The sequence below is a fragment of the Rana temporaria genome, chromosome 3 (genome assembly GCF_905171775.1).
Source record: "Rana temporaria chromosome 3, aRanTem1.1, whole genome shotgun sequence".
NCBI classification, from domain to species: Eukaryota; Metazoa; Chordata; class Amphibia; order Anura; family Ranidae; genus Rana; species Rana temporaria.
Genome location: NC_053491.1, coordinates 104216874 through 104234601, shown reverse-complemented (window position 1 = coordinate 104234601; position 17728 = coordinate 104216874). Strand labels below are relative to the sequence as shown.

Genomic DNA, 17728 nt, shown 5'->3' with positions numbered 1-17728 from the left:
TGTACGAGGCTTTACACTGTACAATGTGACTCAGCACAAAAGAGATAAGCTGATTGGCTAAGATATCAAGTAAGATACATCACTCACTAATTGCCCTGCCCAGTGCCCATTCGAAAGAACCATACAAGTACACAAATTTATGAACAGACAAAGAAACGGATTTACAAAACACACAAATGAAAATACGAACATACGAATGAAAATACGAACAGACAAAGGATTTAAAATACAGAATGCAAATCGTTCGTTATAGATGTCATTTTCGTTCTTTTGCTTTTTCGGTGTTTCATATTTTAGTAAGATTGTCCAATCATAGGTTCGTATTTTCACTTGTTCGTTATTTTGCTTATTCACAATTCCGTAATTTTCGTATTTTGGTTCTTTTAGCTTTTCGGATGTCCGAATTGATCCGAATGTACGAATACTAACAAATATGTACGAAAATCAATTCGTTACGAACGGGAACGCACATGTCTATTGTACACAAGTTAGTTTATTGATCAACTTATGTACAACCAGCCTGTTGGGTTTTTCCTGAACTATTGTGCCGCTGGCTATAGCGGTAACACTGATAGATACTCCTAATAGTGGGGAAGTCTCCCACTGTCAGAATACAAAACCACAGTGGGAATGCGTGGATGGGGAAACCAATGCATTTTCTTTCATTCAACCCGCTGGTTGGAAATCTAACTGGGAATACTATGAAATTTCAATCATTTGTCCTGTTCTGCTCCTGTCAATTCAAAGCCTCTGAACAGCTTTCTTTACCACAGAGATCAACTGTCAGTGATGGAAATATACCCTTCATGCGTATTGTCTCTAGAAGAATATAAATCTGGAAACCTTCATCAATCTAAATTGTTAAATGACTGGTGTTAGGTTAAGTGATTCAGCTTTGCATTACATCACAGGTTAAATGAGGGAAAGGTTAAGCTATGGCAAAGCCTATTTACACACAATTATGATCATTACATTATTGGTGTAATTTTCTATATTCCCGGAGCAAACAGTATGTGCCACAGATTTATCACACCAGAGGCATCAACACCAGCAGTTGTTTATCAATGGTGTAGTGCTAATTTTATTTTACCATTTTATGATCTGGGTGGATGGTGAAAACCCCTTTAATTAGGTGAAATAACCATATCCTTATTACTTCCTATCTTTGTTTCCTGCTCTCCATATGGCACTAATGACTCTCCTGAGAGATATAAATTCACAATCTGTGAATATAGAGCACCAACAACTCAGACAATCCTAATTCTACTGGCTGTTCAGGCTTCTGTGGCAGGTAAGCAAAAAATCTATAAATGTCAACTGGAATTGCAACTTGATATATTTTCCAGCCCCATAGATCTATGGGGGATATATTATACTGCTTGGAAACTACAGGCTAAAACATCACTTTTATACGCATTTTAATTTAAAATCATCTCCTCAAACTTTCTGCAACTATTTGGTTTGATATATTTTTGAGCAAGACAAGGTAGGTTTGGATTTACCAGGGTTAAGGTAATATTAGGTCAGGGGTTAGGTTAAGGTTAGCTTATAAGTCAGAGATTCAAGGTAAAGTGTATCTAAACCACAATACAATTAACCTCTCTTACTTTCCCCTTTTTTGGTCTATTAAATATACTGTAACATGGTAAGGGTTTAGTCATATCTCTTTGACAAATAAAAAAAATAAAAATAAAAATAAACGTTTGATCCTGCCAGAAAACCAGTGCACTCTGCAATTCTATCACAAGGAGTCTTCTTGCTTAGGGCTTTTTCACACATGCTTCAGCTTGCATATGAGGAGTGTATACAGCAAGCTTTATTGAAGCATTTGAAGTGCCATTTAACTCTAGTTTGTAAACAGTGGCGGCTGGTGCTCAAAATTGTTGGGGGGCGCAAACGAAAAAAAAAACAAAAAAAACAATTGCAGCCTCACTGTGCCCATCAAATGCAGTCACTGTGCCATCAATTGTCACCACTGTGCCATGCCATCAAACGCAGCCACTGTGCCATCAATTGTCACCACTGTGACATGCCATCAAACACAGCCACTGTGCCATCAATTGTCACCACTATGCCATGCCATCAATTGTCACCACTGTGCCATCAATTGTCACCACTGTGCCTATCAATTGTCACCACTGTGCCATCAATTGTTACCACTGTGCCCATCAATTGTTACCACTGTGCCATCAATTGTTACCACTGTTTGTAAACAGTGGTGGCTGGTGCTCAAATTTTTTTGGGGGGGGGGGGGTGCAAACGGAAAAAAAAACAAAAAAAACAATTGCAGCCATCAATTGTCACCACTGTGCCATGCCATCAAACACAGCCACTGTGCCATCAATTGTCACCACTGTGCCATGCCATCAATTGTCACCACTGTGCCCATCAATTGTCGCCACTGTGCCATCAATTGTTACCACTGTGCCATCAATTGTTACCACTGTGCCATCACTTGTTACCACTGTGCCATGATTGCCATCAATTGTTACCACTGTCACTGTGCCCATCAATTGTAGCCACTGTGCCCTGCAATTGTCACCACGGTGCCCCGCAATTGTCGCCACTGTGCCCAGTAAAATGCTGCCACTGTGACCTGTATGTGCCATCAATTGTTACCACTGTGCCCAGCAGGCCAACAATTGTAGCCACTGTGCCCCGCAATTGTCGCCACTGTGCCCAGTTAAATGCTGCCACTGTGACCTGTATGTGCCATCAATTGTTACCACTGTGCCCAGCAGGCCAGCAATTGTAGCCACTGTGCCCCGCAATTGTCGCCACTGTGCCCAGTTAAATGCTGCCACTGTGACCTGTAAAATGCATCTATGTATTTCAGAGGCTGTAGAGGGGGCGGCGCTCCAGCGCCCTCTATGGACGAACCGCCACTGTTTGTAAATGCTGAACACAGATCCAAATGGGAGTGTTGAAACTTTAGGCAATTTGCTAGCAGGCTTCAGTGTGCTTTCAACAAGCTTCATAAAGTGCTGAAGCCTGCTAGCAGCTTGTTTAAAGTGTTAATCAGCACTCCCATTATGATCCGTGGTCCACATTTACAAACTGAAGTTGAATGGTACTTTAAAAGCTTCAAAAAAGCTGCAAATGCTTTGTGAACATTGCTCTTATACAAGCTGAGGTCTGTGTGAAACAGGCCTTCAGTTACCTCTGTGAACTACGGACCAACTAACTTGCTATGTTATGAAGATGGGGAAAAGGGTAGTGCCAACACACTCATCCCCAAGAGCAGGGATATGCAATTAGCGGACCTCCAGCTGTTGCAAAACTATAAGTCCCATCATGCTTCTGCCTTTGGGTGTCATGCTTGTTGAGTTGAGTTGAGAGGCATCTTAATATAGCGCGGTCTTACCCCGATGGGTCCCGACGCGCATAGCAGAGTTCCTGGGAAAAGAGGACCCAGGAACCAGAAGCAGCACAGAGCGGCAGAAAGGGTGGAAGAGAGAGGCTACGCAGGGAAGGCTTGTGTGAAAAGCCAAGTCTTCAGTAACCCGCGGAATAGTAGGGGCCTCCTGGAGCTTGACAGGGAGGCTTGTGGCTGTCAGAGTCTTGTTATGCCTCATGGGACTTGTAGTTCTGCAACAGCTGGAGGTCCACTAATTGCATATCCCTGCCCTGGAGCATAGCTCCCAACTGTCCCTGATTTCAAGGGACTGTCCCTGATTTGGAACAAAGTCACTCTGTCCCTCTTTCCCTTTCATCTATCCATCATTTTGGTCTGATCTATATAGTTCTTTATTAAATGCACTATTTATTCTTTTAAAAAGTCTTTCCTAGTGCAAATCCTTCCATCCAAATTCTAAATTGCTGCATTTGTAAATTTCAAAAGCCAGTATAAAGAAATAGTAGTGCCCAAAAAATCACTTGTGGGTTTAACTAAGCATTTTTTTTTTGATAATTTTCCTTCAAGAGGGCGTGGCAGGGGGTGTGTCCTATGCTTACATACCTTTTCTAAGAGGTGTCCCTCGTTTCCATCTCAAAAAGTTGGGAGGTATGCTAGAGTGAGTACAGCAATTGATCATCGTCACCCTGGACAGGAAGTCTGTAAGCGGCAGGTTCACCAAATAAAAATCCTATTTACGCTATGCCTCCGCAACTTAGACGGGCAAGTGCAGTATTCACAAAGCACTTGCTCCGTAAGTTGCGGCGGCGTAGCGTAAATTGGCCGGCGTAAGCCCGCCTAATTCAAATGTGGAAGAGGTGGGCGTGTTGTATGCAAATCAATCGTGACCCCACGTAAATGACGCGCTTAAAGAACGGCGCATGCTCAGTATCACGTAAATTTTTTTCCCTAAGTTACGCCGGCTCAATGCCTGTGACGTGAACGTAACCTACGCACAGCCCCATTCACGTACGACTTACGTAAACGACGTAAGAAGATACGCTTGTGCCGACGTCCACTTTGCATTGGCTGCGCCTCATATAGCAGGGGTAACTTTACGCCGGACGTAAGCCTAACGTAAACGGCGTAGCGGGCGCAAGTACGTTCGTGAATCGGCGTATCTACCTAATTTACATATTCAACGCGGAAATCAATGGAAGCGCCACCTAGCGTCCAGCGTAAATATGCATCCCAAGATACGACGGCGTAGGAGACTTATGCCGCTCGTATCTTGCCCAAATCTATGCGTATCTGATTCTATGAACAAGACGCATAGATACGACGGCTCGGATTCGGACTTACGACGGCGTACGTGAAAATACGCCGTCGTAAGTACATCGTGAATCTAGCCCATTATGTTTAGTCTAAGTGCTGTAGTTAGGTTAAGTGTTCATTTGAAGGGATGGGTTAAGTTTTAGCAGTTAGGAAAGGGTTAAAAAGTATCAAATACCATTTTTTTTACGTTTAATTTGGCGTTTGAAAGCGTTAGATTGTTACTTTTTTTGCAGTCTGGGTTGCCCTTGGGTAAATTCACCTTCTTTGTCTTGGTGACCATTGTCACTGGGAAAGAAACTGATAGAAAATGTTACCAATAGGGGCAACCTGTACGGGTGACACCTGTCTAAGGCTGGCCACACTTTATTCATTTTCCTTCGTTCAACCACCAGGTTTAAAGCCTCGCTTTAGAAAAAATAAAATAAATAACAAACATGTTATACTTACCTGCCCTGTTGCAGTGGTTTTGCACAGAGCAGCCTGGATCCTCCTCTTCTCAAGTCCCCCTTTGCAGATCCTGGCCCCTCCCTCCTGTCAAGTGCCCCCAGAGCAAGTATCTTGCTTAGGGGGTCCCCAAGCCGAGCTGCAGCTCCGTGTGTCCATTCAGACACAGAGCTTCTGTTCTGCCCACCCCCTCTCTCTCCTGATTGGCTAACTGACTTTGATTGACAGCCGCGGGAACCAATGACACCTCAGCTGTGTCTTAGGCTTAGCCAATCAGTGAGGAGAGTTTTAGACAGCCGAGGGGACTTGTGGACATCGTTGGGCAGAGATGGGAAATTACGATAAAAAAACCTTCTGCCTTTACAACTCCTTGAAGGTATCTATCTGCGTAAAAAAAGCACCATCAGGGAAATCCCTGGATTAAAGCTGATGCATAAAAAAAATTACAAAATACTGGGTTGCGTTTTAGCTCCATGCCAATCTATTATAAAATGTCTGTTAATATTTCATAAGGTTTCTTATATATTTCTTGCTGTCCTTAGGATGAGACCTTCCATTTCTCTTGCCCTTTTGGGTCTTCTGGTTATTGCTGTTTCTGTGTCAGAAGGTAAGGATGGGTCCTTTCATTAGTCATTGTAAAAATAGCTCTACAAATGGGTTATTTGTGGGTTTGGGTAAAAATAGTGCTACAAACACGTTATTGGTGGTGTTGGGAAGCTGTGCAGGAAAATTTTTACCAAATCATTGTAAAAATAGATCTACGCATAAAAATGCTTTGAATACAAAGTCAAAAAGCACAGCATAATCCTTTATTGTGTGAGAAGTTGAACTTAACATTATTTCTAAAGAATCTATCATCATGCTCATGTCATGGAAACAACAAATGAGAAATGTGCAACATATCCGAAAGGAAATTAGGTTGACAAAAGTCTATTTTTTTTAATCTATTCTTGGTCATCTTGTTATCCTGCAGTTACACCTGGCAGTTCTATACTTCATAGAAGGGATTTTGTATAGCAGTGAGAAAGTTGGCTGTTCAGCCTAAAAAGCCCTCTTATAAAAGGTTTATTTTTATTTTTTTGCCTGTGTTCCGTCAGATTAGGCGAGCCGTCAGAATTGGTAATGGAAGTGATGTTTTGTCGCCGCCATCTTGCTACACTCCGCACTCCTCCACAGTAAGGATACATCGCAAAGGGGGCAAGCGGACATCTTGTTACACCCACCGGAGTTGTGCGTTTCAGTTATTTTTAACAGGAAGTATTTAGAAATCCCTCGGACGGTTTACATGTTGAATTATGAAAACAGAGGTGTTCTGTCACATTAGCAAACCTGTGAGATCAGCAGGTTGGCCGCTGCTTTTAAAATTCAACATCTAAACAGTCCATCGGATTTCTAAATACTCTATTTCACCTTATAAGCTCTGTTTACTGTTAAAAATAACAGTAAAATGCAAAACTCCAGCAGGTGTAACAAGATGAACGCCCCCCCCCCTTCTTGGTGTATCGTTACTGTGGAGGAGTGCAGGGTGTAGCAAGATGGCGGTGACGGAACGTCACTTCCGTTGCCAATTCTGACGGGTCGCCATATATGATTGAACACCTGCAGCTAGAATACATTTTACCCTTATCATTAAATGTTGTTGTCATTATGCCTTTGCAGATCCATTAATATAAATTTTTGTCAGTTTATTTAAAATAACTGATTTATAGTTCCACGCTGCTCATGTAGTATACAGTTTAGTTTTAGCTAACTTTCCTCATAAACCCAGATTTTTTTATTTATTTTTTATACAAGTTTTAAATTATTTTTGGTTAAAAAAAAAAGTTTAAGCGGAGTTCCACCCTATTTTACAACTTCTTTGCATTCGTTTTTACACTGCCCCCTTAAATACATTTGGGATGTTTTATTTTTGTCTTTTAAAAACTCACGTTTTTATCTGTGAGTCTCTTATTCCCCCGCCGCGGCGGAATGGCCCCCCCCGCCGCATCCAGCGCTGCTATGCCTCCTGGGATATGTGTGTCTTCAATCCCAGGAGGCTGGGCTGAACATCGCAGCCGTGGATGAGCATCTCGGGGGTCGGGAGGGAGGGAGGGCAGTGCCGCCCATAGAGGTGGTGTCCTTCCTCTTCTCCCTCTCCAACTCCTCCCCCGTCCTAGTTCCTCCACCCGTCCTAGCACCGCCCCCGTCCTAGCTCCTCCACCCGTCCGTCACCGCCGTCACCGCCGCCCCCGTCCTCCTCCCTCCACCACCCGCCCACCTGCCATCTGTCTCCGGTGCACGGAGATGCAGATCATCAGGCAGAGAGAGCAAGTCTCACTCTGTCTGATAGTGAGAGCACCGAGCATAGTACAGCCCCGCCTCCCTGTACATAGAGACATCGCTCTGCACTGTGTGTTACAAGTCTAGTGCAGGGAGGCGGGGCTGTACTATGATCACTGTACTCACATACAGATCTACACAGACCGAGATGTGCTCTGTATGCCTGATCATCTGTACCTCCCCCCACTCTGCACATAATGTCACCGCACTGTCACCGCACTAACATCACCGCACTGTCACCGCACTGTCACCGCACTAACATCACCGCACTGTCACCGCACTAACATCACCGCACTGTCACCGCACTAACATCACCGCACTGTCACCGCACTGTCACCGCACTAACATCACCGCACTGTCACCGCACTAACATCACCGCACTGTCACCGCACTAACATCACCGCACTGTCACCGCACTGTCATCACCGCACTAACATCACCGCACTAACATCACCGCACTAACATCACCACCGCACTAACATCACCGCACTAATGTCACAGCACTAACATCACAGCACTAACATCACAGCACTAACATCGCAGCACTAACATCGCAGCACTAACATCGCAGCACTAACATCACAGCACTAACATCACAGCACTAACATCACAGCACTAACATCACAGCACTAATGTCACCGCACTAACATCACCGCACTAACAAAATTAATTTATTGACAGTGCACATGTCTGGTATATGTATACACACCACATATATAACAAGAGATATATATAATCTTGTTATGTAGATATATCTGCACAGGAACAAATTATTTATTATATTTACTGGTTCCTGGAAGGAGGGGGGGGGGAGAGGAGGGGAGGAGGGGAGGAGAGGTTTGCATAGATAAGGGGCGGTAACTTCCTCTGACACTCCCGTTGCTATTGAAAACTGATCTGAAACCATTACACTGCTTGTACAGCACTGAGCATGTGCGAGGCTGAAATCCAGGAAGTCATACAGTCTGGCTTCATGATGCCCACACTTAAGATGGCCCCAGTCAATTTCTGTTTTATAAAGTGTCTAAATGCTGTAACAACCTAACAAAACTGACCTTAGTTTACAGACTAACTGTAGTAGAATACATTCAGCTTGTGTATTACAGGGGTATTTATATTTAAAAAGTTTTTTTTTTTCAATTTGTGGCCGGAACTCCGCTTTAAATCTTGTTCTTTACAAAAAACCTTGTTTAAAAGACAGCTTCACCAAAGCTGTTTATTTAAATTTAGATAAACACTGTGGGATACAGGTGTAGGTACTCTCTCCACCCTGACCTACCTCTGAGCATCATCCCTTGTCTCCATCCCCTATTCACCTCTCTCCTAGTACCGCTCATTTTAAAGAGTACAGAGCAAAGTATCATTTTGTAGTGTTATAAAATTTGTATAGAATTTGTTAATAACAGACCCCCCCAGCAACAAGAAATCCTTCCCAGAAACAATAGACCTCCTCAGGAACAAAATGCATCCATTCCCAGCAACAATAAATCCCCAACAGCAAGAAAATATATTACCCAGAAACAACAGATACCCCAGCAGCCAGCAGGAATAGACTCTCCCCCCTCAACAGTGTATCCCCTCCAACAACATAAGAACCCCAAAATATCCCCTACCAGCAACAATAGACCCCCCCCCCCCAGAGGCGATTCAGTTCGCATGAGTTGTGCTATACAAGTCATTCATTCATTCATGTAACAATAGACAGCCCTCCCCAGCAACACATAAAACAAAACATGATATTCAAGCGCACTCCCTGTAGATGTCTAAGGTTCACAAAAAAAGCTAGTATTACTTGGAATGGGAATAGGGGCCAAGAAAAATGTTGAAAAACTGAACTGTAAAATAAACAAGATTGAAGCTAAAAAATGAAAATAAAAATAAAAATAAAAATAAGAATTAAAATGGAAATAAATATGAAAATAAAAATGGAGATAAAAATAAAAATAAAAATAAAATAAAGAAAAAGAAAAAATAATAATAATGAAATGAAACTAAGACTAAAGTCCAAAAGAAGCCAGTGCTATAAAATGGATATTAAAGTCCATCAATTGTCCATGGCACTGTATAACTACTTTGCTATTGCCTTGCTTTGGATGGCTGCCAGCTGACAGATGAAGTGATCTGTATAGAAGCAAAGAAAAGACAAATGCAGCGCCTTCTAAGCGTAGCAAGCTCGTTTAATAATGGTAATATGTGCAAAAAGCTGTAAAAAGCCTACTCACAAACATGAATGAATATAGGCAAGGTAGTTGTAAGAATCATCCGCATGGTGTAGCCGGTGTGCGTACGATGTCCTAATGCAGGCAGCGCGGTGATGTCGTTCTCTGAAAGGCAGCAGCTACAGGGACCAAGATGCTCTCGGAACCTTCACGCTGGAATCAGGTATCCACTGCGGACTGCAAGTGACGTCACTTCCGGATGCGGGAGGTGCACGCGTTCAAGACTTTCGAGTCTCTTCCTCACAGCTCAGCCTGAGGAAGAGACTCGAAAGTCTTGAACGCGTGCACCTCCCGCATCCGGAAGTGACGTCACTTGCAGTCCGCAGTGGATACCTGATTCCAGCGTGAAGGTTCCGAGAGCATCTTGGTCCCTGTAGCTGCTGCCTTTCAGAGAACGACATCACCGCGCTGCCTGCATTAGGACATCGTACGCACACCGGCTACACCATGCGGATGATTCTTACAACTACCTTGCCTATATTCATTCATGTTTGTGAGTAGGCTTTTTACAGCTTTTTGCACATATTACCATTATTAAACGAGCTTGCTACGCTTAGAAGGCGCTGCATTTGTCTTTTCTTTGCTCCCCAGCAACCAGGGGCGGACTGACAACTCATGGGGCCCCCGGGCAATAGAAGAGTATGGGGCCCCTCTGGCTTACAGATGGCCACCACGCCAGGAGGTAGTGCAGAGGCGGGCAGCTAAAATCTTGGGATATTCACATTAAAAGCATGTCATTTTCGGACATATGGGGGACAGATCTAAAAAAAACACAGATTTTTACATACTGTCCCTGGTTTTACTGAGCCTGGCAACCCGGATGGGGCCCCCTAGTGGCATGGGGCCCTCGGGCAGTGCCCGAGTGACTCAATGGTCAGTCCGCCCCTGCCAGCAACACTACAACCCCCAGCTAAAATAGATCTCCAGCAGTCAGCATCAATAGACACTCCAAGACACCCCAGCCCCCTTTGCCAGTACATACATTTTGCGCTGGAGGTGCTGGAACTGTGTTCTGTGTTCCCGCTAAAAAAATCCATGGTGTGATTTAATTATCTGATTAATATGTCTCAGGGACTCTGGGGGCAAGATCATTGCACCTAAAATACCCAGGTCTATTCAACTTTATGAGCATCAGATTGGATGATTTTCCCAGTCGGATTGGTTTTCAGCATGGGGAGTCAAGCAGAAGGAATGAGACACAGAATGGCTTTATCTAGGTGAAGTCAAGCCTTATCAGCAGCACTTCTTTAAATGTACTGAAACAGGACTAAGCACCCCTGGCCTAACCTTTAGTTAGAATCTGAAAAATCTCACTTATAAATACAATAATTGGAGCTAAAGACAATAATCAGGCTGTAGTTTCACTTTTTGTAGGCTATTTTACAAATATTAGACATGCACAAATATTATAAAAGTCATTTCCACACAGCTGCGCCTCGATCCTCTTGTCCACCCGGATGGTTCTTCTACAAGGCTTACTGTTATGGTTACTTCAGATTCCGCCTGACCTGGTCCGAAGCTGAGGTAATTGGCAAACAATAAGGGAACTGAAAGGGGTTGAAGACACTCAGCTGTTTATTATGTTGGTGTTCCAAATTTTTTTACTTTTTTTTGCAGTTTGAATGTGTCAGTTATGGTCATGGTGCACACTTAGCCTCCATCATGGATGATGCAGAAGCATCCATTATTGCAAGCAACGCGGGTGCTTACGGCAAAACTGTAGACATTTGGATCGGACTTCATGACCCAGAGGAGGTATGGTCAATGCACCCAATAGATACCAAGCTAGTTTTTGTTGAGACAAATGTACTCAGTCTACACAATACATCATCTAAAACTATAATCTCCCAACCTTGGTTCCTTAATAGCTCATCTTGTGTATATATGTGTAATTTTTTTTTTATAATCAGTATTTTATTTTTCCAAAATAACATATAACAGGATATGTCAAACAGTCAGTGGTAAAAGAAGAAAACACCGACCACGCAGGGTCATGTAAACTGAAATGGCATAAAAAATAAAGACAGGTTGAACAAAGAAATATGCACATAAATGACAAAAGCTATGTTGACGAGCACTTAATGGGATCCTCTGTGCGTCTACTGGGTCGGGAAGTATTATGCGAGCCCAAAGGGGGCAATCACAAAGAAAATAGCTGTGGGGGTGTGAACATTGTATATAGCATCTTGGCCTGCTCATGGACAGCCCTGTCCCTGGAGATGGGCCAGGGGGGCTGTCCCCAGAAATGTACGACATGTATGGTACCGTGGCCCGTGACCCAAACTGCCCTCTACCCTCCCCACACACCAAGGGCACCAAAAGACAACAAAGCGCACACATTCTGGACTACCAGTGCCCCCGTAAGGTCAGGGGCCTGTCCCGCGAGCACGGGGGCTCTATGCATCAACTCCTTCCAACAGCTAAACATTTGGTCTTTCAAATCGACAACAGTATATTAATAAAAACAACATAGAACTTGTAAGTAAAAATAGAAAGAAAGGAAAATAAATGAAGGTGGGGTAAGCAATCTAGTAAGGAACTGCGTTCATATCCACACCGAGCACATCACGCCAGGATTAGGCCGTCTGTGTAGCTGAATTCCAGTGTCTGCAGCCCACTGAGGGGATGTAGCTCTGTCCTCTAGGTGCTCATCAACCTGCAAGCTTTAAGAGAGGGGTCTGCCAATTCTAGTAAGGCCGTATCTAAACTGGAGGGTACATAGGTAGGGTCAGAAACATATTTAGTCCAGGGTGCCTAGACACTGGTAAACCGGTCCCGGGAATCCCAACAAGTGGCTACCTAATCCTCAGCCTCTCGGACTGCATTCACTCCGTTGATCCATTCCTTGCGAGTGGGAATTCTGGGCTTTTTCCAGTAGATTGGAAGCAGGCGCCTTGCTGCATTAAGCAGGTGGGGCAGCATGCTCTATATATATGTATGTGTCATTTAATGTGTATTTACATGTTTGTATATTATAGGGTGAAGTTATGTTTTCCAAATTTAGAAATGAGACTCTGTTCCAGTTAATTGCAGCAGGCTATTATCTGGAATAGCACCAAATAGTAGAACGATCTTAGGCTGGGTTCACGCTGGTGCGCTGTGCGGGATCGCATGTAATTTGCACCGCACTGCAGTGCAAATTGCATGCAATGTCCATGCAATGCGATTTCAGCCATACAGATAGTATGGCTGAATTTGCATCGCATTCAGACCAAACTCGCACAGGACACTTTTTTTGGTCCACGCCAAAATCATATTATGGGTGTTCACACTCATGTGATCCGATTTCTTGTCCGAACTGTCAGTTCGCAGTGCGATATGTGAACTGGAATGGGGGTATCATTAACATTGTATTGACACTCCAAGCAGTTTGCATATGGTAGTGTGAACTGCCTTCCGAGTCAGGTGCGATGCGGGAACCCGCAGTGGATTTGCAGGGTTCCCGCACCGTACAAGTGTAAACCAGGACTAAAGCCCCGTACACACGATCGGAATTTCCGACCGTGTGTATGCCCCATCGTACTATCTTCCGAGGAATTCCATCGGAGTTTAGTTGGAGAACATGTTCTCCTTTACTCCGATGGAATTCTGTTCGAATTCCGATGTTAGTTTGGCCGGGCAAAAGCCAGATCGTGTGTACGGGGCATTAGTGTATTGTTTTACAGCAGCTCTGTAGTGGTACATTGGGGTTTATTTACTACAGCTGGAGAGTGAAATAAACCAAATTGTCTAATTGTTGAGGGTGAAAGTGGAAGCTATACAATAAATGTTTGCATAATTAGATCTATATGATAAATATATGCATGAAGTACAACTATTTATTAAAGCACAAACATAGACAATTCCATAACAGAACAGAATGCCCAAACCTGTATTCCAAAAATGGTTTCACAGTATCACAGGAGAAATAGAGTACTGTATGTTGCCTTAACACATTAACACAATTGGGAAAGCACCTAGAAGCCTAGAAAATATGACCTGTATGTGGTCCTTTAGGACCAGAGTTGGCAAACAGACCTTGTGATAACGATATATTAATAGGAAAAACGTGTCCATCATCTTTCACAGCCAAGGTGATGAACCACTGCCAGGGGCTGCCAATTCAGAATACCCAGTAGAGGTCAGGCAGAACACAGTAGAGTAATGTCACACACTGTGATAAGCCTATCCCAGAATTAAGGCCACCTCTAGATGTTAGGAAATTGCAAGCTTCAACATTCCATCGGAGCTTTAGCTGTGGCAAGTAAAAATTCAGTTGGCACAAACATTTTTAATTAATACAAAATATATTAGATCCATGCTTTCAATGGAACAAAATCTTTTTGGAACAGGTGAAAGTGTTCTTTACTGTAAAAATGTCAATGCAAAAATATTCTGTAAGATAAAATGGATGGTGTCAATTTCTTCTTTGAGGAAAAGGGAAGTTCAACAAAAATATTATTTATTCAGTAATATTCATTTATATATTTTATATAATTTTTTTATTTAATTTTTCACAGAAAATCTACAGTGTAACATATGTAACTTTAAAGTCTCGATTTTATGAATCAGAAGTAATTTCACTTGATTTTATTTTGAGACAATATATTTATATACTTTATTCTGTGCACATAATTATTGACAATAGTAGATACTGTTTTTTAAGTTTACATATACAAGTGAAATACATTATGCTATTCTCTCATGGACAGCCTATATCCTAAAACAGAATATGTTTTTTATATTTCACTTTAATGTTTGATAGCCACTGACACTGGAAAGTGATACATAATATAATATAAGAATTTATTTATTACAAATAACATTTGCCACACAATATAATTTCTATTGTTCCTATGTTTTTCACATTTAAAATGGAATCCCACCACCCATATAAAAGTTAAATTAAATATTAAAATATTTTCATGCCTTACACTAAACTAAAAATGTGTGTTCCCGATCAATACAACCCCACTTGTGTTCGTCTTCTAATGCCTTGAACACACGACCGGTTTTCTCGACGAAAAAACTGCCCGCAAAAAAAATTAAACCAGCTCTTTTTTTTCTCGTCGTGTTTCCCATCAGTCTTTTTCTCGAAAAACGATTGTGTGTATGCTTTTCCGAGGGGAAAAAAACGCACATGCTCAGAATCAAGTATGAGACGGAAGCGCTCGTTCTGGTAAAACTAGCGTTCAGAATGGAGATAGCACATTCGTCACGCTGTAACGGACTTAAAAGCACAAGGCTGAAAAGTGCACATCGTCTCTCACCAAACTTTTACTAACACAAGGATCAGCAAAAGCAGCCCAAAGGATGGCGCCATTTGAAAGGAACTTTACTTTATAGTCCCGTCGTACGTGTTGTACGTCACCGTGCTTTGGTCTGACTTTTTTTGCATGAACGTGTGTATGCAAGTCAGGCTGGATAGGAATCACCTTGTGAAAAACTAAGGCTTTTTGAACGTCAGGAAAAACGATGGTGTGTATGCGGTATAAACCTTTACTGTGTAAATATGATCATTTTTATTTGCACCAGGGCAGACAATTAATACTTGTGCATATAACCTGGGACTTCATAATTCAAGTATCTACAGCCAGCTTATACACTTCTAAATATGAAATTTACTAAAACAGTATTCTAGTTACTTTATCTCTGGTATCAAATATAAACAATTTTGACGTTACTTCTAACACTAAAATCATTGACGTTGATTCAGTAAAGGAGTAAAAGGCTGTTCACTTGAAAAATAAAATATACACTGTGCAAAAGGAGTGTCAATTTTCGCTCATTTAATGTTATGAAGCTGTGCTCACTACAATCATTCAATCACGTGCATGAGAAAAGTTAAAAAATTCATAAAAATCAACAGCATTGTACATGATTGGATGATTGAAGTAAACACAGCTTCAAATTGAGCATTCTCTTTAAGTAAACACAGCTGAAAAGCAAGCATTCTCTTCACAAAGGTAAATATTCATTGTGCTAAGTGAGAAGTAAATCAGCCCCGTTACCTTAAATCACCAATATGCGATATGACATTTATTGTATTGATATATATTAACATTTTAAAGGAGTACAGTAGATTGATATGTACAATTAAAACAAGAAGTGTAGAGTAAACATATTATTATTGTTAATGTTCTTTTGGTAAATATTGTCATATATGTGGTGCTAGAATCGCCGCTGGAAGTGGGCTGATGGCTCCATGTATAATTATCGTATTTGGAAGGATGGTGAGCCCAACAATCTGCAAAATGCTGAATACTGCGGAGAGCTGACCAAGGAAACAAGTGAGTACCCAGAAAACATGGTGTTGGTGAACCATGTTGATTAATATCGCAACATACACACACTACATATTCTGTCTTTCCGTCTACAATAATCTGCATTGGTAACATATTTTAGTAATGTTCTTACTCCTCAAATTTCAAATATCTGTATGTATTATTAGTGTTTGGACCCCGCACATGTCCTCCCTTTTTACAGTGGTAGGGAAGGCTGTGCAAAATAACTGGATTTAAACTCCTACATTCAAGGTAGTGTAACCTGTAGAAAAATCGAAAGAAATGTAAAACATAAATAGCCCCCCCCCCCATTATTATTATTGTTGATAGGGTAATGGTTTTGTCAGCAGTAGGGATCTGCACCCATTCCCTCAACACTGATATGCAATGATGTAAAGGAGAGAATAGCCTGTGCAGGATAAACAAAATCTATTGCAGACATACAAGCAGAACAATTGTTTAACAATAATAAGAATGGAATTCCTAGGGATTGCTTTCCTCCTTTAATATAAATAATTTCTCATCTTCTTCCTCTGTCAGATTACCGTCAGTGGAACGACGCTCCATGTAAGGAACAAAACCACTTTGTATGCAAATATAAACCGTAAGAACATGGTCCTACTCTGGGATAAATTGGGAGTTGGGGCACATCATGTTTCCTGCATTCTGTAAACCTTAATAAATATCTTTCTCCAAATTGTTGATGTTTACTGATCAGTGCATGATAAAGGGTTTGCTGGAAAATGGTTGGGGTGAAATGACAGATGACGTAAAGAAGCAGTAAAATTGTGCCATTGGTTTACTTGCACAGATGGCATAGATAGACATTATTTACATACATTCCATACAGAACTGCTATATATATATTGCTTTAAACTTACAGCTAGCAGGCTTGTATTGTTATGGACAAATAAGAACAAAGTTTGTGAAAACACATTTCAATTCTTGCCCGGGTTCAGGAATGGAACAGTTCACTCTTCAGCGCTGGTGAAATGTATTCTGCAGCGCACTTCCAAACTCCAGCATACAATTGTTTTGGTGCGTTTTGCACTGTGTGCAGCGAGAGGCATTTTCCTACTGCACTTTGAGAGCTGTGCACAAATATGAATAAAGCCTAATAAGCAAATAACATTTTTCAAGTGAGTAGAAACTTGTACAACAAATCATGTGATGTGTCATGTGATCTCACAGAGGTGCCAATATTTTACCGTTCACCACGAGGAGGAACAGTGAGGAGCTGAGCCAGATCCCGCATAGACTGACAGATCCTTTGTCCAAAACGGTGAGAATTCTGGGGAGAAGTAAGAAGATAAGATAAGGTCTAATTGAAAATGGGTCTGTTCACAATGTGTGGTTCCATGACCCTACCATAGGACATTTTTCAAATTAACTGAATCTAGTGCAGGCAGCTCAAACTTACACACTGCTCTACAGTTATTTAAAATTAGTATATGCTGTAGTCTGCACTTAGATTTAAATGATAATATCCAAAACCTGCATTTCTGTATTTCAATACATCCATATCTAGTTGAGAGAAAAAATGTATGTAAAATATTTATAATACATATCATAATATGCTACAAAGCAGCTACGAATGAATTTAAATACCAAAATGGAATTGCATGATTGTGAACAGGCCCTTAGATTGACTTTCAATGTATAATAGATCATAAATGTTCCCACAATATAGCTCCTTTTCATTATGTACATTATGTATATAGCAAATATTACATAGATAGCAGTCAATGAATTCTATTGAGGTGAAAATAGATTTATACAGTAATTTCACCTTGTCCAAAACATATATAACCAAC

At 41.6% G+C, this 17728-nt stretch overlaps 2 protein-coding genes across 3 annotated transcripts in view; one reads left to right on the top strand and one right to left on the bottom strand.

The window, feature by feature from the left end:
- The first annotated feature begins 1207 nt into the window (after window positions 1–1207).
- On the top strand, window positions 1208–16611 carry LOC120931573 (regenerating islet-derived protein 4-like). The gene is made up of 6 exons (XM_040343151.1): window positions 1208–1291; window positions 5656–5720; window positions 11081–11175; window positions 11269–11406; window positions 15806–15920; window positions 16455–16611. Exons 2-6 carry the CDS (start codon window positions 5657–5659, stop codon window positions 16520–16522), a joined length of 480 nt encoding a protein of 159 aa, XP_040199085.1. The 5' UTR covers window positions 1208–1291; window position 5656; the 3' UTR covers window positions 16523–16611.
- The window catches only part of CPT1B (carnitine palmitoyltransferase 1B), a 76733-nt gene continuing 75420 nt past the window's right edge, over window positions 16416–17728 (bottom strand). For both annotated transcript variants that reach the window (XM_040343149.1, XM_040343150.1), the window contains exon 19: window positions 16416–17205. In XM_040343149.1, coding sequence (XP_040199083.1) covers window positions 17119–17205 — 87 coding nt within the window. In that variant the 3' untranslated portion in view covers window positions 16416–17118. The remainder of the gene's footprint in view (window positions 17206–17728) is intronic.